General features: G+C 41.6%; 5 protein-coding genes across 5 annotated transcripts; 4 read left to right on the top strand and 1 right to left on the bottom strand.

Moving 5' to 3' along the window:
* Nucleotides 1–27: 27 nt before the first annotated feature.
* Nucleotides 28–10,512, top strand: LOC135488117 (xaa-Pro aminopeptidase 1-like). The gene is made up of 18 exons (XM_064772581.1): nucleotides 28–159; nucleotides 955–1,064; nucleotides 1,828–1,947; nucleotides 2,877–2,940; nucleotides 3,227–3,328; nucleotides 3,905–4,150; nucleotides 4,580–4,675; nucleotides 4,969–5,050; nucleotides 5,374–5,452; nucleotides 5,724–5,837; nucleotides 6,235–6,321; nucleotides 6,579–6,691; nucleotides 6,979–7,128; nucleotides 7,439–7,569; nucleotides 8,031–8,135; nucleotides 8,597–8,668; nucleotides 9,263–9,441; nucleotides 9,735–10,512. The coding sequence occupies exons 1-18, from the start codon at nucleotides 135–137 to the stop codon at nucleotides 9,933–9,935; spliced, it is 2,076 nt and encodes a 691-aa protein (XP_064628651.1). The 5' UTR covers nucleotides 28–134; the 3' UTR covers nucleotides 9,936–10,512.
* A 2,245-nt stretch (nucleotides 10,513–12,757) lies between these two features.
* Nucleotides 12,758–14,831, top strand: LOC135488656 (uncharacterized). Its single transcript, XM_064773309.1, has 3 exons — nucleotides 12,758–12,820; nucleotides 12,969–13,652; nucleotides 14,178–14,831. Exons 2-3 carry the CDS (start codon nucleotides 13,004–13,006, stop codon nucleotides 14,435–14,437), a joined length of 909 nt encoding a protein of 302 aa, XP_064629379.1. The 5' UTR covers nucleotides 12,758–12,820; nucleotides 12,969–13,003; the 3' UTR covers nucleotides 14,438–14,831.
* A 75-nt stretch (nucleotides 14,832–14,906) lies between these two features.
* LOC135488655 (mu-type opioid receptor-like) lies at nucleotides 14,907–17,637 on the top strand. The gene is made up of 3 exons (XM_064773308.1): nucleotides 14,907–15,968; nucleotides 16,784–17,004; nucleotides 17,141–17,637. The coding sequence occupies exons 1-3, from the start codon at nucleotides 15,667–15,669 to the stop codon at nucleotides 17,635–17,637; spliced, it is 1,020 nt and encodes a 339-aa protein (XP_064629378.1). The 5' UTR covers nucleotides 14,907–15,666.
* On the bottom strand, nucleotides 17,461–20,448 carry LOC135488657 (uncharacterized). Its single transcript, XM_064773310.1, has 5 exons — nucleotides 20,229–20,448; nucleotides 19,584–19,684; nucleotides 18,921–19,071; nucleotides 18,645–18,730; nucleotides 17,461–18,354 (listed from the first exon to the last, which is right to left on the bottom strand). The coding sequence occupies exons 1-5, from the start codon at nucleotides 20,354–20,356 to the stop codon at nucleotides 18,245–18,247; spliced, it is 576 nt and encodes a 191-aa protein (XP_064629380.1). The 5' UTR covers nucleotides 20,357–20,448; the 3' UTR covers nucleotides 17,461–18,244.
* A 1,336-nt stretch (nucleotides 20,449–21,784) lies between these two features.
* Nucleotides 21,785–24,339, top strand: LOC135487725 (G-protein coupled receptor 183-like). Its single transcript, XM_064771792.1, has 3 exons — nucleotides 21,785–22,282; nucleotides 22,592–22,812; nucleotides 23,325–24,339. The coding sequence occupies exons 1-3, from the start codon at nucleotides 21,972–21,974 to the stop codon at nucleotides 23,867–23,869; spliced, it is 1,077 nt and encodes a 358-aa protein (XP_064627862.1). The 5' UTR covers nucleotides 21,785–21,971; the 3' UTR covers nucleotides 23,870–24,339.
* The last annotated feature ends 40 nt before the right edge of the window (nucleotides 24,340–24,379 follow it).

The following is a 24,379-nucleotide window of genomic DNA, read 5'->3' as shown; positions in this document are numbered from 1 at the left end:
TCGTTCAAGCAACAGCCGTCTCTGGTAGGTTGGTTCTATGCCGCGCCAAGGGAGGCGCTTTCGGTCACATCATTAACCGCAAAAACCATAGGAATCTGGTGGTACTGACAATCGGCAGCGGGAGAGAAAATCAAATGGACGTGTTTGGTTGGTCGAACGGTAAGCTCTTAGTTGAACAAAATGCCTCTTTCCGTATTTACTAACTAAAATATATGCTTTCATCTTTGATTAAGCAAAGGTAAAATATTCGTATGAACCTTTTCTTGATATCAGGGAGGGGGCTTTTAATTTTTTTATTCATGGTAGGCATATACGTGTCTCTCCCGACACATTTCAAGGGAAATACACCTGTGCTAAGACCATTTGAGAACAATATCCCCCGTGCCACCATACACCAGAATGAAGGAAATCCTCTATTAATTATAAGATATCATACTCATAAATAATCAAGTATATCTTATAATCTATACTTGATAATGGAAGTGCTGTCTGCATTGGTTCGCCTATGAAGTGGTCTGATGTGAGGGACAGCATTGTTTGCCCAAAAATCAACCGGGGCCTTTCTCGAGTTGAGGTAGAAATCTCGATCAATAGCCGCTGCCTCTTGACTGCTATACTCAAAAATAATTAATGGCTGGCAAAGGCCTTCCATCAAAGTTGCAACCACACAAAAAACCTCGAAGTATTCAAGACTAAGTATCGATAGCCGCACTGAAATGATGCAGAAGCGATCTTAAATCAAAATGCGTTCCTTTTTCTACCTTGGAAACTTCAGTGCATTCCTATGACTCGTAACTGTACTAACTGACTGTACCACTGAAATGCGCAAAAAGCGTAAAAATCGTATCATGTTTCCACCTCGCTCCAGTAAATGTCTTAGTCTCAGTAAACTTTCGCAGAAACTGGGGTGAAATCGAGATGTTCCTCTGATGCGGATTTTTTCCTTTGTTGCAGTTCTGCTCATATTTGTAATATGTCACTTGCGCATGTACGCGACAGACGTCGGGACGGCGAAGAGTCTGTCTGTCTCTCCAAGCGACAGAGATGGATGTAAACCAGGGGCGGTGAGAAATCTACCTTTAGATCGCTTAGGAAGAAAACGCATTTCATAAAAGAAACAGGCCATTTAAGTTTGCAACTTTCAAAATGCCTTGCCCCGATACATTTCGGGGCGGTTGGGGCGGAAAACGTTGCTTGCCGCACGACGGGAAACCTGTATTTGAATCATTAGAAGGCGACTCGGCACAGTCGTGTGGCTAGCACTGTTGGCTGCTTCTCCAATCGACCTGACTTCAAGACCAGACGAGAACCCGAAATTTGTTTAATCTTAATCTGATTCTGGCTCTTTCAACAACCAACTTGACCCTCTTATATATACTTTCAATGGTATATCGTCGCATCGAAACAATGGGCAATATTATCCTCTTTGTGATAGCCAAACACACGTCAAATGTCTGTTAGAGAATGCAAATGAAGACGTACACAATGCACAATTGAAAACGGAACTCTCCGTCTGCGAAATTTTTCACTTACTTTTCATCGGTCAGGTATCAGACTGTTCTTGACAAAGAATTATACACAAGAACTCTAATTGTAATTCAAAATACGAAATTCTAAACCTGATTGGGGTAATTCTCAGTCATGAGCTTTCTAGAAATTCCATCAACGACATTGCATAGGTAATCGTGATCGCGATGGGCTTTAAAAATGTATTTGAACATAATATTATTGCCCAATAACGAATATAATATAAGGTTATTCACACCTAAAGTCGAGGACGTTTTTATCAGGATGCGAAGACTATTACACAATTGTGTTCTTTTCAAGGCGGCGTCCCCCACACGGACAGATTCTAGCAAACGAGTGCAGGCCTTACGGGAGGAAATGGCGAAAGAAGAGAATGGCGGATTGAGTGCGTACATTGTACCCTCTGGTGATGCACATCAGGTAAAAAAGGATCATGCCAGTAAAATCGGCGGATTATTAGTAAAAACAGCGAAAATTACGGGAGCTACGGAAAATAGGGAGAACGATAATAGTACGGGAGCCAAGGGGTAAGACCTGGAAATGTCGGTTAAAGCCTTGTTGGCTGTTTCCAATGGTACTATAGACACAACTATATTGGATGTGCATCAAGACTCAGGAGTGTGCTCATTGGCGATATCTCTTGAGTATTTTTCAAAACATGCAACTTACAGGTAACATGATTAAGAAAACGGTACCTCAGTTTGAAACTTGAAATTTTCGGTAAATGCCTCTCGAGGTTTTCTTTCTCAATAGCCCCCCCCCCCCCCCCGATATATTCATAGTTACCACTCTGATTGTCTAACTAATGGCTATATGGTAGAGCCATTGGAAATATAAAGGCTGCAGCGAGCAAGTTTTCGTTACAATAAAGTTACAGGTAAGAGTTGAAAGAAACCATGTTTTATGACTGTTCCAATGGTTAGTGCAAAAAGAAATCCTGCAAAATGAAACCTAAAGCCACGCTGTTGGTTGAATAACCTTCCTGGGTCTATATATACTCGCTCACTGGCGTTTTAGAATGTTAGTGTATTTAAAGTGCGTTTTGAGGAGTTACAGGGCCGGTTTTAGTTTAAGTATAAGTTTGTCTCTCAGAGTACGCTTTCAAGCGTAGATGCGTGGCACTGAAATGAAAAATAGCAATGGAGTAGAGACACATATTCCAGTCGCTTTAAAGGTTTGCAGTGAAAATGTCATCACGACCTCGATTTTGAGTAAATTGGCCCTATGCGTGAGAATACATGATTTCACAAAATTTCTGACCCCTGGCAACACAACTCAGCGTTGTTACAGGCAATTTGAAGAAACGGTGCAAAACTTTTTTTGTGACAACTCGTATCATCTTATTTCAGACCGAGTATGTGAGTAATTTCGACAAGCGGTTGCGTTTTATAACAGGGTTTACTGGAAGTGCAGGTAAGTTGAAGCAGTTGTCGAATACTTTGCTTTGCGACTATTACTAAAAGGCCTTAGGTCTTACCTCATCTTGTGCGACGCACGCATTTTCGCCTCAAACGATTTGGGCACATGCTCTCATACTAGAACTCAGACAACTGATCTTCTTACGTGTATTTCTGGTTGCAAACAGTCGCATGGTAACTGGATGGCTGAATGGCTTAATGTACATGTACTCTACTACACCATGAGTGCGACACTGATTTAATTAAAAAGCCTTCGCGAGTTTCTGTGTATTTTTTTTCAGGAATGGCTGTCGTCACGTCGAAGAAAGCGGCCCTTTGGACGGACAGCCGGTACTACATACAGTCAGATGAACAGATGGACTGCCAGTGGATACTCATGAAATGTGAGTCTAAAAAAACCTATATGTGTACTGTAATTTTTAGGAAACTGGTAATAAGAACGCTGGTCGACAATCTATATTTAACTATTAAAAAAGCAATTGGTTAAAAAATGATTTTTATGGTCCTGGATGCCCTTTCCGCCTGTCTGGAGCCCAAAACGACCCGAACCAAGTAATCAGGTCGGGTCATTGGCTGTTTGAACACTAGAGTGATACATGTAGCTTATCATATATCATTAGTGCATGTGCCTTTCAAGATTGAATATGTATGTACCAGAAGCTACCTAACTTGCACCCCTAGAGGTTTTTCAGAGTGTATCAACACTAAATTGACCAAAACGGTTTCTGGAAAAAACCTCCGAGGCTTTTTTACTTCCCTGAAAACCTCTACGGGGTGCACAAAACGTGTAAATGTGTTGACTGAAAAGCCCTGAAAGGTTTTCCAAAACTTTAAAAACCTATATTTGTGAGTGTGATACATTGTACATTCATTACATACTATCATGTACACGTAGTTTTGTATTTTATTATTCTGCATTGTTTATCTAACTGTACAATTGCACAATAACCGTTTCCTAGTATATCATGAACCCCCGCCGCCTTCCGTCACTGAATGGCTCATTGCCCATCTGAGTCCAGGTGATAAGATAGGCCTGGATCCAAGATTAATGAAAGCGGAACGCTTCCAATACTACGAGAAAGGCTTTGCTGCCAAGAACATAAGCCTCGTACCCTTGATGACCAACCTTATTGATCAGATCTGGACCGAGGGAAGGCCGAAAATCAAAAGATCTCATCTCTTGATTCTCGAAATGAAATATGCAGGTAAAGGATAGTACCGTGGTAGAACTGGGTCTAAGTTTTCATAAAAAAACAAGTTCATCAATAATGGACATGAAACGCCAAGTTGAAGTTATTTAGTAGTGACTTACTATGTTTTCGGCAGGCCCGGATCAAAGTGATATTATGCTAAATTTAAAAATGGGGCACGGAAGAGCCCATTTCAAACAGTTTGTTTCAGCGTAGAACACCAAATACCAATCCTGGTATTGAATACAACCGAAAAGATATTCGTATTTGACCACAGAGCGCGTATCAAATCCTCCGTCTATCCGAAACTGCCGGGGCCGATTCTCTCCGCCCTTAAGCTATTAGGGAACTCTTCGCGTAGCCTACTGGGACGTTGAGGAGAAGCGAGTTTCCGATCAGCAGTTGCAATTAAACTACATGTACTTATCATCTATACATTTGTAGGAAAAGCATGGCAAGAAAAGCTAGCCGATGTCAGAGAGAAAATGACGCAAAAAAATGCTGACGTTATGGTTTTGGCCGCTCTAGATGATATTGCGTGTAAGTACATTGAAGTCTTACATTCTCTGTGTGTGTTAATGAATTGATTTGTCTACATGTATGTACTCTAATTTCACCATTTTAATCCAGTTGATGAAGAACATGTACCACGAAATCGAAACTCGGCCAGAATATGTTGTCATGACCATCGGATCACTTGATTTCGCCAACTCATTGTCTACCTAAATTGAACATGCTGAATCATAGGTGGTGAATCATTTGAACAGCAAATTGGAAATCGTAATGCATTATACATTATAATAAAATAATGATATATTCGTTCGTTATTGAAGGGCTGTACAACTTGAGGGGAGATGACATCAGTTACACGCCTGTTTTTCTCTCGTATTCCATCATCACCAAGAACGAATCAACGTAAGTAACAGAAACTCAGAATAAATGTCAACACGGCTGTTGGCAGAGGCTGGTTTGGGGTTCTACCTATTACTCCCCCACTCAAAAAAGGATATATTCTATGGCGATCGACGGAATGGTATATTGTAGCCCAGGGAATGATCCTTCTAAACACGAGCGGTCTATAAAAAACTAGGTTGCCCGCGGATGTGCTGTCATCTGGTGACATCAGTTTTTATGGATGGGTCACAATCGTTTTTCGATGATAAAGAAGAATATGTATACAAACGGAAGAAAGTAATCGAACCGTCGAATAGTGAGTGGCTCAATGTATTTTCTTTTAGGTTGTACATACAAGACAGAGAGTACAAAGAGACGGCGGAACTCAAGAAGCATTTAACGGGGTCTTCGGGATCAGTCAAGGTATAACGTCTGGGATAATGTCAGTCCAGCATTTGACACCAGAAACCACGATAGAAAACATATATTCGTGTGCCTTTGGTTTTCGTATAAGCAAACACATAAAAAAAATCATTAATGCTTAAATTTATTGAGCTGTAAAACTTCCAAGACAAGTTTTATGCGATGCAATTCACTCGTCGTAGTCGATGCAGGCCAAGCTGATTTATCGACTTCAACCCACATCACACGTTCCTTCCAAAGAAAAAGGTCACCAAACGATATTGTTTTTCAGATAAAAGACTACAATTCATTTTTTGACGATCTAGCGAAGGTGAACAAGAACCCAGATACGAGGAAGATTTGGATTGGAAAGTCGAGCTACGCTATTTGGAGGACAGTGGATAAAGTAGGATATTTAACATGTTTCTTTAGGAAGAAGCTCTGCTGATGTTATCAACCTAACCAATCTCTTCTTCCTGCATTCGAAATAGTGGTTGTGCTCCCTCACATTTACGCAATCAAGTCATAATGGAATTTTCTAAGCCATTCTTGTACCAGAGGCACTTAAAAAGTTTGTCGCGTAGTCACGAAAAATGGATTGTAATAAGCCAGAATAAAACCATGGGAGAAATCGTGATGAAATCGCCATACCATACATAAGTCGTGGTATGTAATGTGTGTTAGATAAACCGCTGATAAACCCTGACGTGCGTCCGTACACGGCTGTTGGAAGAGGCTAGTTTGGGGTTCTACCTAAGGTGTTCTTCTCAACATTAATTACCAGAGTCATATATCTATTTTAGGAAAAGAGATTCGAAGATTACCTTCCGGTGGCCTTTATGAAATCAATCAAGAACAGCGTGGAGAGAGCCGGCATGAGACGAGCTCATGTAAGTTTTATAACATTTAATCAGAAGAAAAGAGAAGAACACCGAGTCTACTTCGGTGTTGAAACGGCGACATTCAGCGAAATAGACTGCTAGAGAGACCATGCCTTTTCAGCAGGGGAAATCAGAGAAAGAAACGTACTCAGACATGGAAACACTCAAAAAAGTTAGCGTTACACTATATTAAGGCAATCACGGTATTAGCGAACAATGCTTTCATGGCCACGAACCCTTTGTGAAGCCAGTGCTTCTCTTTTTAGTTGAAAGATGCCGTAGCAAAGATAGATTTCTTCGCCTTTCTGGAGAAAGCTGTTCAGGCCGGTGAGTACTGGACTGAGCTGTCGGCGACAGTAAAACTATCAGAGTTTAGGAGGTAAGTTTAAACCCACCTTGTTTAATGATTGCTTAGGTGCATGGTTTTGTAGCGATCTGTGGCCATCAATTGAATTTTTACTCCAAAGACTCTCTCCAATAAGGGCAAATTGTTATCGCACGGGCAGAAACAGATATGCTTCATATTGAACGAAACGATTAGTCTGCTCAGTAGGTCAAAGAATCGTTATGTGGACATATTTTAATGTATACAGTATACAATGTAACCAAAATCACATTTCTTCAAAGAAATGTGTTTTTGATGTAACTTAAACCTTTGTGCTTCAGCCAACAGGAGGACGCCAAGGGGGATAGCTTCCAAACCATCTCGTCGGTGGGACCAAATGCAGCCAAACCTCACTACACACCAACAAATGCATCTGACAGACAGATCACGATGGACGAGGTTTATCTTTTAGATTCCGGGGGACACTACCTGTAAGTTGATAACAACCCCGAGCTTGTCCCCAAATCATTGTGCGCAGCCCATTCCTGACACAAAGTTTTCGACCGGAGCGAATGACCACTCAAAATATCACGAGATTTCGCAGGGAGGCGCTTGGTTTTCACAAGGTGCTCTTCGATATGATGGATAAATGAAATTGAGAGCTGAACATACAATAAGGACAGTATATGCTCTGTAATAAACAACGGTTACCTTCTCTTTTAATCAACAGTCCGTTACAGTGCAGTATCCGAAGCATTTTATGCAGGCCTTACAATTATATGATTTTATTTCTGCTTCCAGCGATGGAACAACAGACGTCACACGGACGGTCCACTTTGGTACTCCGACTGAATTTGTGAAAGAAATGTACACTCGAGTTTTGATGGGTTCAATAAATATGGCGATATGGGTGTGGAGAGAAGGAGTTCATGGTATGTAGCTATAATGCCGTTGAAATACATTTGCTTGGAGAAATGACTAGATCGATTTTGGTCCGAACATTGAACAACAAGGCTACGCATTTGGAAAAACAAATGTTCCTCGAAATGGGCATTGGATCTGCGCTAAAATTTTGAAATCATCTTCCATTTGAATGTCCTTAGATATACAGATTAAGATACTGTATTTAGATATTGTTGTGTAAAACTGCTGGAGACACTTTTGATTTTGTGAAAAGATTGAGGCAGTTAGGCAGTTATTGGTTATTTTGTGAATGCTGCTTATGTCAAAATGCTTCTACTCATCATTATCCTCATTTTGAAGTGTCATTTCGATGTCATAAAATCACCGCCGTTAAATATTTACACAGCATTGTGATGCACGCGAGGAGAAGGTATTGACGATGATCGAGGGGCTGAATCACTTATATAAGAGTTGTTTTCTTCGTCTTCAGGTTATAATTTCGAGGCTAGCGCTCATCAGGCAATTTGGGAGGTTGGCCTTGACTATTTCCACCCGTCTGGGCACGGGGTGAGCATGTTTATGACCATTCATGAAGGTAAGTCAAAGATAAACACGAAAATATTTAGCACATTGTTAGTCCTGTCCATTTTTCTGAGCGTACATGGACATAATATGTGTACCGGACAAAAGGTGATCGAGAGTGTTTTTATCAAGCGTAAAATGCATGATATACTGGATTTGTTACAACTATATTCGTGTTTGATGAACACTGACACGACCAATGCAGTGGTCAGTGTAAACCACGTAAAACCGATCCCCGGGTATACCACTAAATAGTGGCAAGTTTGTGTCGAATTCAATTTAAACGAACCAGTTTTTCTACCCATCGACTCCACGCCGATAGGAAGTGTATAGTTTCGACGGCGATAACCTGTCGTCCGATTCATTATTTGTGTGGAATACCGACTCTATACTAGAAATCCAGTGTCGACTATAAAGCGTCAATCGACTGAGGGGGTAGGGTTTAAATTGACCGCTCCATCACTTTGATTTTAGGTCCCCCTCATTTTAGTTTATGGAGTTCTCGGCTCAACCAGAAACTTCAAGAAGGAATGTTCTTTTCTAACGGTACGTAGTAAAGTGGATTTCATCACCAATATTCATAAGAATATTTTCGTTATATTTCCGAATAATGTTCATCGGCCAGAATTAAGTTATGTAAGAAAAGGCTTTCCACTGTGGATTTTAACAGCAGGCTATACACCTTTCCAGAAATGGGGCGCTGAGTGTCCGAAATAGTGATGGGGAAACTAGGCCTTATGGTGGAGGGACAAAGGAGATAGTCATGGTTGACCAACACACTTGAATGCCTTTAATGACGGACAAGGGGGAAAAAGTTAGTTCCAATGCAAGCCACCAATTTCGGGAAGCAGCCAACCATGACTATCTCCTTTGTCCCTCCACCATAAGGTCTAGTTTCCCCTTATGACATCACTATTTCGGACACTCAGCGCCCCATTTCGGGAAGCATGTATAGAAAGGGAATTTGAAAATATGCAGCCGGACTTCGGTAGCATTGTAGCCTGGAACTGGATTACCAAACAAATCGAAGAGTGCTTTTAAAGCATTACGGAAGGTACAAAAGAATCAAGGAATGTTTTGAACACAATATACAGAATGTACAGAAATCATGTTTTTGTGCTAATCCATTCCATCTTTTAGAACCAGGATATTATCAGATTGGAAAGTTCGGTGTAAGACTTGAGACCATCGTTGAAATAGTGGAGGCCAAAACCAAGTATTCTCTTGGTAACAAGCAAAAGTTCCTGCGATTCGAACCCATTTCATTGGTGCCATTTGAACCGAACCTGATTCAGTTGGATCTCATGACGAGAGAGCAGGTAGGGAATTATCCCAGAAATTAAATCTTTTCACAAGGAGTAGACCAAGTCATATGATGGTTAATGCATAGGACTTGCTAGGTTGTTTTGATTAGTTTACAGCTTATCTAGCAAGAACGTATACACTGGCTGATATCTTACATGGTGATGCTGTCAATAATGTGATATACAATGTAATTGATATGATCAATGCGGTTTCACTCATGTGTCACTATAGGTTCAACTGATTATCATCGTCGTCGTCATCATCAAAAACAACGTATTTCCACCAAGCATAAATCTACATTTTTTAGAAAATCTGGCTGAATAGTTTCCATCAGAAATGCCTGAAGGAAGTTGGTGCGGAACTGATCAAACAACGGAGAATAGAAGGCTACAAATGGCTGGCGAAAAGGACCGAGGCAGTACCGCTGGATAGTGGATCTAAGAACTTGTTTACAAATTTGTACATTGTAGTCACTCTAGTTTCTAGTATCGTATTGTCAATTGGTTGATTCATTCGACGTCGATTGTATTCGAAATTTATGTTCAAGGTGATGTTTAACATGACTAACACATCTAGCAATAGACCTTATATACAATAACTATGTAAGCTTGTAGACACAGATTGAGTAGAATTCGCTATGACAATGTTTATCTACCTATACATCTTGTAAATACATGAAATGCACATTTGATGTTTTGAAGTCACATGTAGCCTAGATATGTTAGAAAAAAAGACAAAAACTTGATATACTTCTTTCTTCGATCGCGAATGTGCTTGTACATGAACAAGCTGGTAATGACAACACCAAATTTGTGACTGCTAGGTGCTTCGGGGGTGTCATCATGTCGGGTGTTTGAAAATACACGTCATGGTGCATTTTTTTAACACCCGGTTTTCACTCCTGCATTATTTAAAAAAATGCAATGTAAGCATTGCAAATACTGCTGGTATGATGATATCAATGATGAATCAAATATAAACATATTGATTTCTGTTGCAAAAAGTTGGGTTTGTTACAATAACGCATCATTATCACATAGAAAAGTATAATCCATTGTTGCAAATACATGATGTTGAGAACATCAGCGAATATTGTAAATGAATTTTTAATGATCATCATCGTCCAACGTTTATCTATATCAATACCCATTATTCATTTAGAATACTTTCGGCATTGATCCGTCAGACAAGCCATGCAAACCACATCCTTGAAAAATCACTCGTACCCTACTCCCTTCGCACACGTTCATCGAACGGCGTGGGTGTTGTGATGTGAGAGAACCGCCGGCTATCCCGCTGAAAGCTTGTGGCTTTATTCAAGGCATAATAAGCACGGTCGTTAGGGCATAGTGTTGGCCTAGGGACCTGTTTCATAAAGCCTAATAAAGTGCCTTTAGCCCTAATGCTAGGATAAAGTCACTCCTTAAAGGAAGAACGCGTTTCATAAACGTGTCTTTAAAATATCTAGGTTAATGTTACCATTAAGAGTGTTTCAGGTAGTGGCTTTATCCTGTCTTTATTTTGTTCGGTTCCTTTAAACCTGAAGGTAGTCTAGAGTTCCTTTAGCCGCGAAGAACATATGTTTCGATTTTTGTCGTCAGCTGTCGGGAGGAGTTGGAGCATCCTACTCAGAGAAATGACGCCCTCCCAGTATCATTGCAAGTGTGTATAGCATATACGATATTTCGCAACCGGGCATGAACAATCTGGTATCGGTGATATTAACCATGTGAGCATTGCGACAACATCGAGGTGTATTGGCGCTGTGTCATCCGCGTTTGCAGCAAGCATTGACCAACACGTTCACTTCGAGAGGGACCTCCAGAAGGTCAAAACCAAATTTTTTGATAACACGGGTTTTCCAAGAGTAATTGGATCGATCGATGGGACCCATTGTCGTATACGCAAGCCTCACATCAACGAAAACGTGTATATCAATCGGAAAGGATACCACAGCATGCTAGTTTGTGATTGGGATATGATCATAAATAACTGTGTGGCACGTTTTCCAGGAGGGTCTCATGACGCCTTCGTTCTCAACAGTTCAGCCCTCGGCCAGGCATTTGAAAACAATCCACCGAATGGTTGGATGTTTTCGGAGACTCGGGGTATCCTTGCAAGAGGTGGCTTTTGACACCTCTTGCCAATGCCCAAACCAGACAGGAAGGGGCATTCCAGCGGATGCAAATAAGAGCCAGATGCATCATAGAACGTTGCAACGGTCTCCTAAAGCAACGGTTCAGATGCCTCCGCAAGGAGATTTAATACACACCACAAAAGGCAAGCATTATAATTCAGTCCTGCTGCCTGCTCCACAACATTGCTGTCCGGGATAGATTGCCCTTAGTGGAGGATTCAGAAGACGATGACGATGATGACGAGACCTCTGATGATGACGCAGGGGATGATGACTTTCCTCCTCGAGACACAGAGTTAATGCATGGAAAGGAAGTTTCGTATGTCGAAAGGGCATTCATATAGTGTATCGGAACCAAAGACACTGAAATTGACACATTTTGCCACGGCCCGATCATGTATTACGTATCTCAACACAATAAATCACTCTGAGTTCGAGTTGTCAAGTTGTTTTTTCACCAATGAGGTACACCATACAATCATTTACTAATGGCAGGCCTGTTAAATTCAATGTAATGGCAGAGTAAAAACGAGTTATGAAACGCTTTTAATACGCAGCTTTAAATAGACGTTATATCCTTCCTTTATGGTACCTTGAAGGAAGTCTGTTAAAAAATTTTATGAAACAGGCCCCAGGATGTGCAAACCATGGAAAGGGGCCAAGGTGACAAGGGAGAAACTCCCTTGGGCAGTGATTGATCAAAACCCAACAGGGCGAATGAATTCATTGAAGGTTGCCCGGATGTCATCATGGCATAACACGCAGTACCCACAGGCTCAAGTAGCAATTTTGTCAGTAGTTAATGATGCTAACCCACTGCAATTTCTGATGCTGTCTCATTTCAAAATGCGACTGAAATAGTTGAGTTCTGGAGTGGTATCTTCATATTGGTGACAGTGTTTAGTTGTATTCAATGTCAGTTACAGAATGAACAATGTACATATATTGAAAAGTATTGACCTCTGCATCACAATGAATAATTAAAATATGGTCATTATGGGAATCTATCTAAAGCTATTGTGGCCCGTGGTACTCATCTCTGACAGGCATTAAGCGCTCAGAGCGTCCAAAATATAGTGCGATATCCATTTCAGTCTGAGCAGATTCGTGGGTGGGACGTCCATGTACAACCCTAAGAAAAACTAGAGACCATACGTTTAAGTCAGCGGGCAGGACTAGTCTAGAGGCGACCATGTTGCTTTTAAAGTTTCTAACATTGGTAATTTTTATCCGTTCCCTGACTAGGAGCAAATATGGTAAGTCACGTTCTAAAAATTTTTATAAAAACTTACGTGTTTCTGTAATGACCATCTCGACTCGCGAATCTACTTTATTCGCGAAGTCCGCAAATTAGGAAAACATCCGCAAAACTTAGCTGTTTACACGTTTGTTGCTCTATTTTAGTTGCGTTCTCGCCTGCCCCAATTGGACACTGGCAGATGAATGGAGAGGTGAAAGGAAGGGACCTATCTGGTAATGGTAATCAGGCTACATTCAAGGGCCTCACCTATACCACCGGGCCGACTGGTTTACAGAACGGGGCTGTACGTTTCCACGGTAACAGCACATCATACGCCTGGGTAACCAAGACCAGCGTCTTGGACGTTCGAAAGTACGGCGGTTTCAGTTTTGCGGGATTTATTAAATCCCTGGGAGGAACGTCCGAGCCATTAGTTGAATGGCCTCGGGACTCGGACAACTCCAAATACGGTTGTTACATTTGGTGCCATGGTAAACAGAACTTGCATATCAATGTGTATCATACAATTGCGGATACACATGCAGATTTCCCCAGCTTGGTTTGTACCAAGAATGTCTGGAAGTTCTTCGGGATTTCTTACGACAAGTCATCGGGAAAGGTTGTGGGTTTTATGGATGGTGTTACAGAGGTGAAAGTGGTTAAAAAGAATGTGGCAGCAGACACGTCAACGGCTAGTAAGGTCTACTTCGGGTATAGGCAACCGAGTAATATCTATTCCAAGCATTTCAATGGCGGGATGAGCTGTATGATGCTGTTCAACACTGCGCTGAATGGAAGCGACTTCAAACGGGTCAGAAAGCTATGCTTAAAGCGGATGCAGCAAGAAGGTAGGAATGAAACGAACTGCGAACATATACACCGTTGTCAAAGGCCTACACGAAGTAGGATAAGCCTATTTTTGATTAGGCATTGATACTTATAGTACAGTACGTGTAAAGCGTCCGCTTACTTGTCATTCCTTAGCACTGTCACGGCACAGATTTTGCCCTCCTCTTCCAAAAACCTGGAGTTCAGACCTGCCGCATGGAATGAGCATACTGAATTGTCCGTGGTACAAGGTATTACTTCACCGTTTCAGCCAAAATGGAATCTAGGGATGGGACTTAATGGGAAGGGAACATATCTGTTATGAGGCGTTCCGCATGCAGTCGAAGAGGGAACACTGACAATTAAAACTCACTAAGACATTACACTGGTGCCGAGATTGTTGGTGTATGCAAATCGAAGCATATTCACCGCATCTTATACCGATTGTTGCTTTTGCAGTGATTGTCTTTGGACTGTTGTACCTTAACAAAAACATTCAGTTTTTGCAAAACGTATTCTGAAGTGATTTTGTTTTCTTTTGACAGACGTGAGCGATCCAAAAAATTGGTACGAGCTCTACAAAAATGGTCAGAAAATACCAAGTGCAAGTCAACTCTCCGAGGCAGTGACGTCATCGAAGTTTCACTGCATGTCCAAATGCAACGACAACGACAACTGTTGGTCATTCTCTTTTACGCCCTCTAACGGAAAGTGTATCTTATCAACCGTTGATTTCTTCCGTGACAATGTCGATTTCGAGTTAGATCCAGGAAGTTATATTTATTCGCTTTATGTGAATATCTAAAAACTCGTAACACCGTGTAATACAGATCTTAGACACCAGAAGAGACAGTCCAGGGAATTCAAATTGTATTGTACATATATGATCCAAGAAGGTCCTTGATGTACATGTATATAGCCAATGTCGTTTAACAGAACATGAATCTATATTTCAAACATGTAAATGAGAAAAAGCCCGGACTTTTCCCATATTACCGAAAAAGTGTGATATGATAATGCGGTCAACAAGCACCATAATCATCGTGTTGGTCAATAACCCTATGTAGTTCCGATAATTTCGACCGAGGTTTCGAATGACGCCGTTACTGCAGAGCAGATTTAAATTGCCCTATTACGCACCATGCAATATTACACCGAAATTGTCACACCGCTTTTTCCTGTGTATGAAAAGCTACAAAGTAATAATAACAACCTTGGTAATTATCTGTATATATACCCATACAGCCAACCTCACTCATGAACCATCATTTGAATCGATCCAGAGAACGAGTCGCGACGGGAGGAAGTCACAGGCGGCCCAGGCCTTGTAGAGACAGCGTCAAGTCCACGCAGGATAAACGACTGCACAGGTGGATCCCGGACTTACCAATCGGGACTTTTCGCCCGATCAGACGTTTAACCTATTAAGGGTGAAACGCCCGATGGGGAGGTGAAGTTTCTGCTGGCAGTGCTGATATCTTTCGATTGGATTGGCTGATGCGCTGTGGGAAAATGCTTGAAGCCAATAAGAGGATACCGATATTGCCACAAATCCTGGCAATTACAAACGTTCGATTTCAATGACTTAAACCTGTCGATTTGCGCCAGTAAACACGCTTGATATAGGCCATAAACAAGCAACAAGTTGGATTCACCAACCGAATTGTCAGTGACAAAAGAGGCTAGGGTTTTGACACTTCGAAGAGCGAGCCTTGCTGGAGTTGTCACATTATCTCAAGTTTGGTAATATCTGCATCCATATCGGGATGTACATCCAACCTGTGCATGAGATGTGCATCAAATTAAGCCAATGGTCACTACATGTTACAGTAGTCCTGGCTTCTTGATTACTCGTACTTGATCGATCGAATGCGTGTCCGAAAATTGTTCACACGTCATTAGGCTCTAGGATTATGTGTACTTGTACTTGTCCAACTTCTCTGTGTAGCTGCTTCAAACACACCTCGGCTCCAGAGGCAATTGAACACAGCGGTTAGCAAAGGCGAGTGAAAAAATTATCACTTTGTAGTAAGAATGGAATTCGACGTGGAAGCCTCGATGGCCACAGTACGAGACGACGTTGACCACGAGGTGCTTGTGTTACGAATCGTTTACATCATCGTCACCAAGTACTCCTGGATCATCATCGCTATTGTAGGACTATTTGGAAATGTTATGTCTATCATCATTACTCTACAAAAGAAGAACAGGCACATTTCCACCTGTAACTACATGACTGCACTTGCTTTGGCCGATACCATGGTCCTCATTGAACTCATCTGGGCGATGATTCTCATGTTCTGGACCACCGATCCTCTGTCTGAGTTCGCCATGCAGTTCGTACATTTCACTCATGTTTCTTTTCCAGTCTCATTTCTGAAACGATCTTAAACTCATTAGCCCCGCTATATTTTTAATTCCTTTTCCGTTATGCAAATATCACTAGATTGGTCATATAAAATCAGAACTGAAATCCCGGGGTTATATCACTCTAAAACTCAATGCATTCATGTACTTATTTTCGTCCCCTCATACTTGCAGTAACGCATGTTTTGAAAAGGGTAACAGTGATGATTTAAGGATTGACTCCGAGTTGATTTCATAGTCCACAACGATTCTCCTTGTTTTCTCAAAGGTGTCTCTTTAGATGGAATGATGCATATTACGAGTGCCACCAAGAGGAATTTTCGTTTAGTATAGGTCACACCTTCTTTACCCTCAAAATAGCCAACAAACAACCGATAACTTGACAACTTGACAACCAGAAAAATTCCCGTTTCATTAAATCTCTCTCATCCAATACTGAGGAAATCAGACGTTAATAGCTTCTCCGGCTCGTACAACAACCCCCGAGACGTTCTTTACGATCATTGACTGAAGCACAGGCGCGCGCAAAATCAGAATACTCGTTACACAATGCAAGCTATCTATAATCATTCCATGATGACGTGACTGAGATTCGTCGTAGCCATTAGTTCTAGGATTTCTGAATGCCATTTTATCCATAAAAAACCATTTCAAGTCCTCGATCAAGATTACCAACCAATGATTGGAATTGTCTTCAGCTAATGATGGGAATTGTCGCAGGGGTTTTGTGAGAGCAAGAGAAGCGAACATAAACCTCCGATATCCTAAGAATGCTATCTTTCAGGACAATGTGGTATCAATCCTATTCGTTCGGTATTCTATCGGGCTTCTACCTCGCAGAAATGACAATTGATAGATTAATTGCAGTGAAATTCCCAATGGCTGCAAGAAGACTCTGTACAACCCGTCGGGCTTTTGTCACCATAGTCGTGACTTTTATTGTAATTGGCGGCTTGAATCTCTACATTTATTTTACCTATCGTTATGTACAGGATAACGAGACAGGTAAGTATTGATCAGGTCAAAGAATAATGATAGTGGTTGCAATGTCAGGTGAGATACACATTGTATATTGTTGCCACGGACGTTCAAATCCTGTCAAGTTAAACTAGATTCGATCATCTTTCTGCTTATGTTTTAGATGAAGGTGTTTTTCGGATGTCAGTACCTCACGCCCCCGAATTAGAAACACTCGGAAATGCATCACAGTTGGCATTTGGGACGATTCTTCCTTTTTGTGTTATTGTGTTTTGCAATGTGTGGATAATAGTCGTTGTTCGGAACGCGTCTCATGAAAGAGACCTTATGGGTGTCGGTGACCGAGGACAGAAAACCCGAGAGAAGGAAACGACATACCTCATCCGAATGTTGATTCTTGTTAGTATAGCTTATGTGTTGACGTCCATTCCATACAGGTTGTACGATACGTTGATTGGGATACCTGTGATAAGAGTTCACTACAATTTAAGTGAGGAGTATTGGTTCTTAAGATTTAATAGCCAGGATTTCATTATGTTGCAGTTCTGGGAGATCAATTATGGAATCAATTTTTATCTTTACTGTATTGGGGGTGGTAAGAAATACAGAAGTGATGTTAAGCAACGATTTAGACAGATCATTACATGCTGTAAAATGTAACTTCATTCAACAAGGAGATGCCTTAACGTTTTATTGTTGCATAAAAGTCTTATGAAGCTTGTCTGGGACAAGCCGAATACCAAAAAAGCTAATACACTGTCGAACTGCTGATCCCTTTTTAGCTGTTTGTTCATCAGCCAACATCACCGTCAGTGGAATAATACTGCTAATTTTCGAATGGCGAGCACATTTGGAAATTGTTCATCATGACCTTTCTCGAACCTATTGAACACTCTCTCCGATGGGGCCACAAGCTAGCAGAATTGTTTTCCTGCTCGTGGTGTCGTTCGTTATAAGAGATTCTCTCATATGCCAAAACGAGGTGCAAAATACGCGATCAGTGTTGTTTCAATGACGGCACTGCAACGTAATCCGATAGGTAAAAACGCATGCAAATCAACTGGAGGCTTCTTTTATTCCATTTTAGGGTACAGGCAAATTTTAGGGTACAGGCAAAATTGCAGTATATATTCTAGTTGGTGTTGTCACCTTGGGCTGTGTTCGTCTCCCTCTTTTCGATTAAAGCCGATGTTCTTGATAAGTCGTACACCCGCCTTGGTATGGCGCGACTAATGCTTCCGACTTAGTTTCTGCAACCTGTCTCTTTTTATTCGAGCACGCTCTTTTCTAGCATCATCTGGTCCCGCTTGCCAAAAACGGTTAAACTAGCCAGTGCTAAGACACCTTTGACTGCAGCATCCGTTAACTTGATGAGACCTAGAAAATAGTAAAATATGTTAAATACTGCTGTTTTTTTCACTTATGTATCATTTAATAGAATAATCGTAAAGGACTTTTCCTCCAGCCTTGACTAAACGTACTTTCAAACCGAGGAGCAAGCAACACATTTTTAACATGCTTTGTTTATGATATTACTTCAGTGTGTAATTATCTTGATCAACACGGCAACTTCCCATTCTGCACGTCGTGTAAACAAGAGTCATGGACTTATCACGGATCCTTAAACGGTTCTCGGAGTGGGAAAACGAAAGCTGATTGCTACATACCTGACCCAGCTTTTTCGGTAGCCTTGGCAACGATTGCTTTGCAAATCTTTGCCTTCGGGTTTTTCGAGCCATTTTTCCCACATTTCCTGAAAGTAAGACGAACATAACGTACATTTAGATACCGTGTATGCAACAGCAAGAATGGACTGGGTGAACAGTCAGAAGAACAACCCGTAAAATAAAATTCTTCATGCAATCATTTCTGTAATGTCGAAACATCATTGGGTAGAATCGGTTCGCAAACTCTTTTCCTAATTTGAAAAAAATTCTACTCACTCCCAGAATCTTTTTCTCCCCAGACAGAACAGCTTGCAAACTCCCTTGGTAGCAATGTTCTTAGGACCGCAATTGAGTCTCTTCTGGCAAACACTGGATCGGATACCCTGCTTTCCTGGGTATGCGGGCCAGGCGACCTTTAGTGCATTGACTGAAGGAAAACACACATATGGTTTAGTTGGAATGCTGATAATGCAATATGATTCAAAGAGATTGTCGTGATGGTGATATGCTCGAAAAAGCTTGACATATACCTTAAACAACATACTTAGAAGGTGGTTCAAAACACTGTACCCGGTATAAAGTAATAATTTCGGCGAATGTTGCTGTTCATTTTTCCTCAGGGGTTTGGTACCACTACAACCTTTGATTGCAAAAGAGTTTTTCGAAAAGAACCGTGACACTTTTCCTCAGCTTTTCTTGTAATTAGAATAACGTGTTTAACATTTCAAATTTCCATGGTTGTTTAACACACTATTGGATGTTCTTCTATTCATTGTCGAAGCACATTGATTTTTTTTGCATCTCTGATACAGTCTCTTGCAGTTTATGCAATCACCCACATCAGTGTCGAAGACTGAAAAACTACTGCACTGTGCACAATAGGATTGACAGACATAAGTTCCAAACGTGGATCGGACATGCTGAATAAAAGTAGCCTACCCATTTCACCGGTTATCAGCACTAAAAGGAACAAGGATATGAACTGCGCACGATCCATTGCTGGGGTATGGCTGGGTTTGGTTGGGTTGGTTGGCCTGGAGCTGAATTGAGAAAAAGGGATTGCATCGACGAAGCGTTGTTTTTGTTTCTTACTCCTATGATATAGAGTGTCCCAGTGACGGACACTTTTGCGGGGAGGATGATATCTAAGAGTGCTGTACACCAGCATTATCTCGAGGACTTCTCCTTTAATCACGCGAGGGGAGATCTCGATCCTAGCATCCCATCATTCCTTCATTCGGCTCTTCAGAGAGCCGGTTGGCGATTCAATACAAGTGGAGACCACACACAAGACAGGTGACACTATGAATGTGAGCAACATCGTGTACATAATAGTACCTGAGCAAAAAAACCTCTGCGATGATGCTCATGCCAACTGGATACCTGAAAAGTGTCCCCTCTGTGGCGATCCGGGTTAAAAAATTGTGGAGGTTTCTTGCGTCTATATTTATACCTGGCGTGAGAATCATATATGTTCCAGTACAGAAATAAATTCCTAGCAGTCGTTTTCTGGCGTGGCTACATTTCTGGGCGCCATACACAGTTTGGAAAGTCGAAAAAGAGAATCCATTAAATGATACTTACCCCGGGAATTGTCTTAGCTGTCTTTGTAGATGCTTACTTTGTCGTTGGTATATTCGGTTTAAGGGTAAAATTTGGTAGTGTGTTGCAAAACATAGGTGGGGAGTTTTATAACAGCAGGCCCAAATCATTATTCCAAGTGCCGAAATGAAATAGCGCAGCTGCGCTTGCCATAATCACTCTCCTAACTGATATGTTCTTTCAGCCCTTTTATATTCAAGATATTTATGAAGATAATCTGCCATTACGATACTTTGCTTAGGAGAGGCCAACTCAAATTTCTACTTCGGCTAGAAAACCTGTCGATGTGGTCTTGCGGATCGGACACATTCCTGGCAATCCAGCTGCAAGACCTGTTGAGGTGGTCTTGCGGATCGGACACATTCCTGACAATCCAGCTACAAAACCTGTCGAGGTGGTCTTGCGGATCGGACACATTCCTGGCAATCCAGCTACAAAACCTGTCGAGGTGGTCTTGCGGATCGGACACATTCCTGGCAATCCAGCTGCAAGACCTGTTGAGGTAGTCTTGCGGATCGGACACATTCCTGGCAATCCAGCTACAAAACCTGTCGAGGTGGTCTTGCGGATCGGACACATTCCGGGCAATCCAGCTGCAAGACCTGTTGAGGTAGTCTTGCGGATCGGACACATTCCTGGCAATCCAGCTACAAAACCTGTCGAGGTGGTCTTGCGGATCGGACACATTCCTGGCAATCCAGCTACAAAACCTGACGAGGTGGTCTTGCGGATCGGACACATTCCTGGCAATCCAGCTGCAAGACCTGTTGAGGTAGTCTTGCGGATCGGACACATTCCTGGCAATCCAGCTACAAAACCTGTCGAGGTGGTCTTGCGGATCGGACACATTCCTGGCAATCCAGCTACAAAACCTGGCGAGGTGGTCTCAGCAAAAATTCCTTTCGAAATTGAGCCAAGAGATAAACTGACTTGGAACAACCGGAAAAGTGTTCCCGTTTTTGGCTAAATTGTTCAACATGTAATAAAGGCTTCCAGCTGATATGCATTACAATTGCCGTGCCGGTATTAATATGCATGATGGGGGTGGTTTGAAGGGTTATTACAGCATGTACGGTAAATCGATATTCGCACACCTTTGAGAATAAATCAGGATGGGATGTTGGATGAGATCACGAACAATACCATGGTTGATAGTGACTTCAGCATTCCCACAACTCACAATGTCATCATTTTGAGTTCATGCCATTGTGGTCCTTAGTGTTGGTCATTCATTGTGATTGATCAAATCAGTGAGATTTAACTCAAACTTGAACATATTGGAAAATCTACTTCGTGTTAAACGTAACTTTTCCACTGCAGTTCAAGTTTTTATGTGTTTGAAATACATCAAATATAAATATGATAGGTCTTTAGAAATGGATAATCCATTATTTATAGAAATCAGCAAACCAGGGAATCGCTGCATTTAGATTTAATACAAATATAGCTTGTTGGTCAAGTTACTGTCACGTACAAGGTGTGTCGTTATAAAACGGTCTGACAACGTGCGGTGATCATACCCACCTATATCATCAATATATCACATAACAGATAGCAGTTTAAAACAACTTTTTTTTGCCGTAAAAGTGCGTCAGGATAGTATGAAATTTACTGAATGGGAAATTCTCCATTCGGCGTTTCGTGAATCAGTTAGTCCGCATTTGAATACCGTACATGACCATTTGCTGTTGATATAGTGGGGCGAAGCTTCATTTTGGATTAATTATGAATAATTCTGTAACGACTGGTGTCCCCTGCACGACCAAATCTGGGGAGGTGCAGCTGTTGGAGACGATCTACTGGATTGCCCTGAATTACTTATACTACGTCGCCACCGTTATAGGCCTTCCGGGGAATATTATGTCATTCCTGATTACCATGCGTAGTGACAACAGGAGGATATCAACATCCGTATACATGGCGGCACTGGCAGTGGTGGACACCATGACTTTCTTGACGGGCGATACCATTGCCGTTGTCTTCGAGTCTGATCCGGTGAGGAATTTTCTTGGTGGCAACATCGGAAAGTTTTTGGAGTAAGTCACCATCGCAGGTTCGGAAATCACAGTTGTTGGAAATAATCAGCTGTTGCCGATGCGTTTGTGACTCGTTCGTGACCGACCTTTCCCGATAGGTTATGGTCTGGACCAGTCACCAACTGAAGAGCTTGATTCGCCTCCATATCTTAGTTGCCCTCGTGTAATGGGCATGGGCTTAGCTGGCGGGGGGAGCAAGGGCTCACCGGAATAAGACATGAGACTCGCCGAATCCTTTCTCGGGCGGCGTTTTTGAAGGCACTACCATTAATTTCTTTCATCAGCCACTATAACAAAATACATTTTCAGGGTTATTTGGTACCTGGAGTACTCGTTTGCCATTTCATCCGGGTTCTTTCTTATGGAGATGTCGGTGGATCGTCTGATTGTTGTCAGATTCCCAATGGCGGCAGGACGAATCTGCACAACGGCAAGAGCCAAGGTCACAGTGTTCATGACCCTCGTGCTAATTTTTGGTCTCAACTCTAACGTTCTCTTTGTATATAAATACAACTTTGATGAAAGCACTGGTAAGTATGTTGAAACAGGGTACAAACGTTAGCAGACTTTTATTGCACTGTTTATATTTTAACTCATCATTCACTTTTAACTTACTGGCCTTTATCCAGGAAGCTTGCCCAGGCATGTTGTTCATCTCCTGACCCTCTCCCTTTACCTCTTAGACACAATAATCCAGGGTATATGGCGAGGCCAGGAGATCATAGTCATCATGCATATGCCTCTTGTGCTTTAATCAAAGCACAACATATTTCAAACGTCTTCCACGGGTCATGTCGTTGTCAAAAAAGTTAATTGTCCTACCGTACGATAGAATGTCCGGGAAATAATCTTGTCACTGAATGGACCTCACTAACGGCATAGTCAATGATAGGAAAGCGCTTTCTACGACTGTTGAGAGCAACGTCGACAGCAATAGCTTGCTACTTGTACTCATGGGAGTAGAATGTTGGTGACCCTGGGACGAATTGAAATGTTGACTTCTGACCATGGCAGGCCACGTGCTTGGATTGCTCTTTTTAAGGTGTTGAATCAGTCCAGCCGGATGTAAAGGGCAATCCAGCCCTGGAGATGTTTGGCTCAATGTTCCAGCTGTTCTTCGGGACTCTCATACCATTTGCAGTCATCATGTTTATGAATATCTGGATCATAATCACAGTCAAACGAGCATCACACAAACACAAACAGATGACTGGTTCATCTGCTCCCAGCGACGCAAAACGGAAACAGGAAACAAGTCATCTAACACGCATGCTCATACTAGTCAGCAGCGCATACGTCGTTTGCTCCATCCCGCTGCGCCTGTACGAGATGCTGTTTGATCTCCCGGCTCTAAAGGAAATTTGGGATTTTGGCCAGGTTGTCTGGTTCATGCGTTATAAGGTTGGGTACATTATCCTAGCTGATATATGGATTCTTAATTTTGGTGTAAACTTTTATCTTTATTGTATTGGTGGAAAAAAGTTCCGAAATGATGCGGTCAACATCTTGAAAGTCTGCTTCATGTGCAAAGAAAAAAAGCATGATGATATTTCAGCATGTACGCAATCGGTCAAAAGGAACACTTGAAATGTCCAGGTTCATGTATTTCCTTTCCTAGTCACTCGATCGTGCGTCTGAGAACACAGCGCTTTCTTGATTCAAAGACGCAAATAAAGATCTATTTGAATGTGTATTTGGATTTGGGGATCTTAGGGATCTTGTGGAACACGATGAAGTATAATGCAACAAAAACGGATCTGAAACAATTTTTCTGTTGATGAGTTTGTAGCGTATAACTTCACACTTGAGTCGTTTGAGCACGATCGATCCACAAATCAGGGCTCACTCTACATATACAGTCTTTCCAAGTGTCTGGTGAGATTCTGATTAATCATCTCAAACCAGAATCTTACCAGAATCTTGAAAGGATTGCAGATGTTCATGAAACTGAATAAGAACATAATATAATAATCTTGTCGGAAATTTCGACCTGGAAACCATCCGTAAAGCACTGATGGCTTTAAAATACATTGTATACATTAGTGTTACCTCAGTCAAATCCCATTATACCAACATCACAGATGCAGATGATAACAA

Source organism: Lineus longissimus, chromosome 5 (assembly GCF_910592395.1).
Source record: "Lineus longissimus chromosome 5, tnLinLong1.2, whole genome shotgun sequence".
Lineage (NCBI taxonomy): Eukaryota > Metazoa > Nemertea > Pilidiophora > Heteronemertea > Lineidae > Lineus > Lineus longissimus.
Note: the sequence above shows the minus strand (reverse complement) of the source record. Positions and strands in the feature narration are given on the sequence as shown.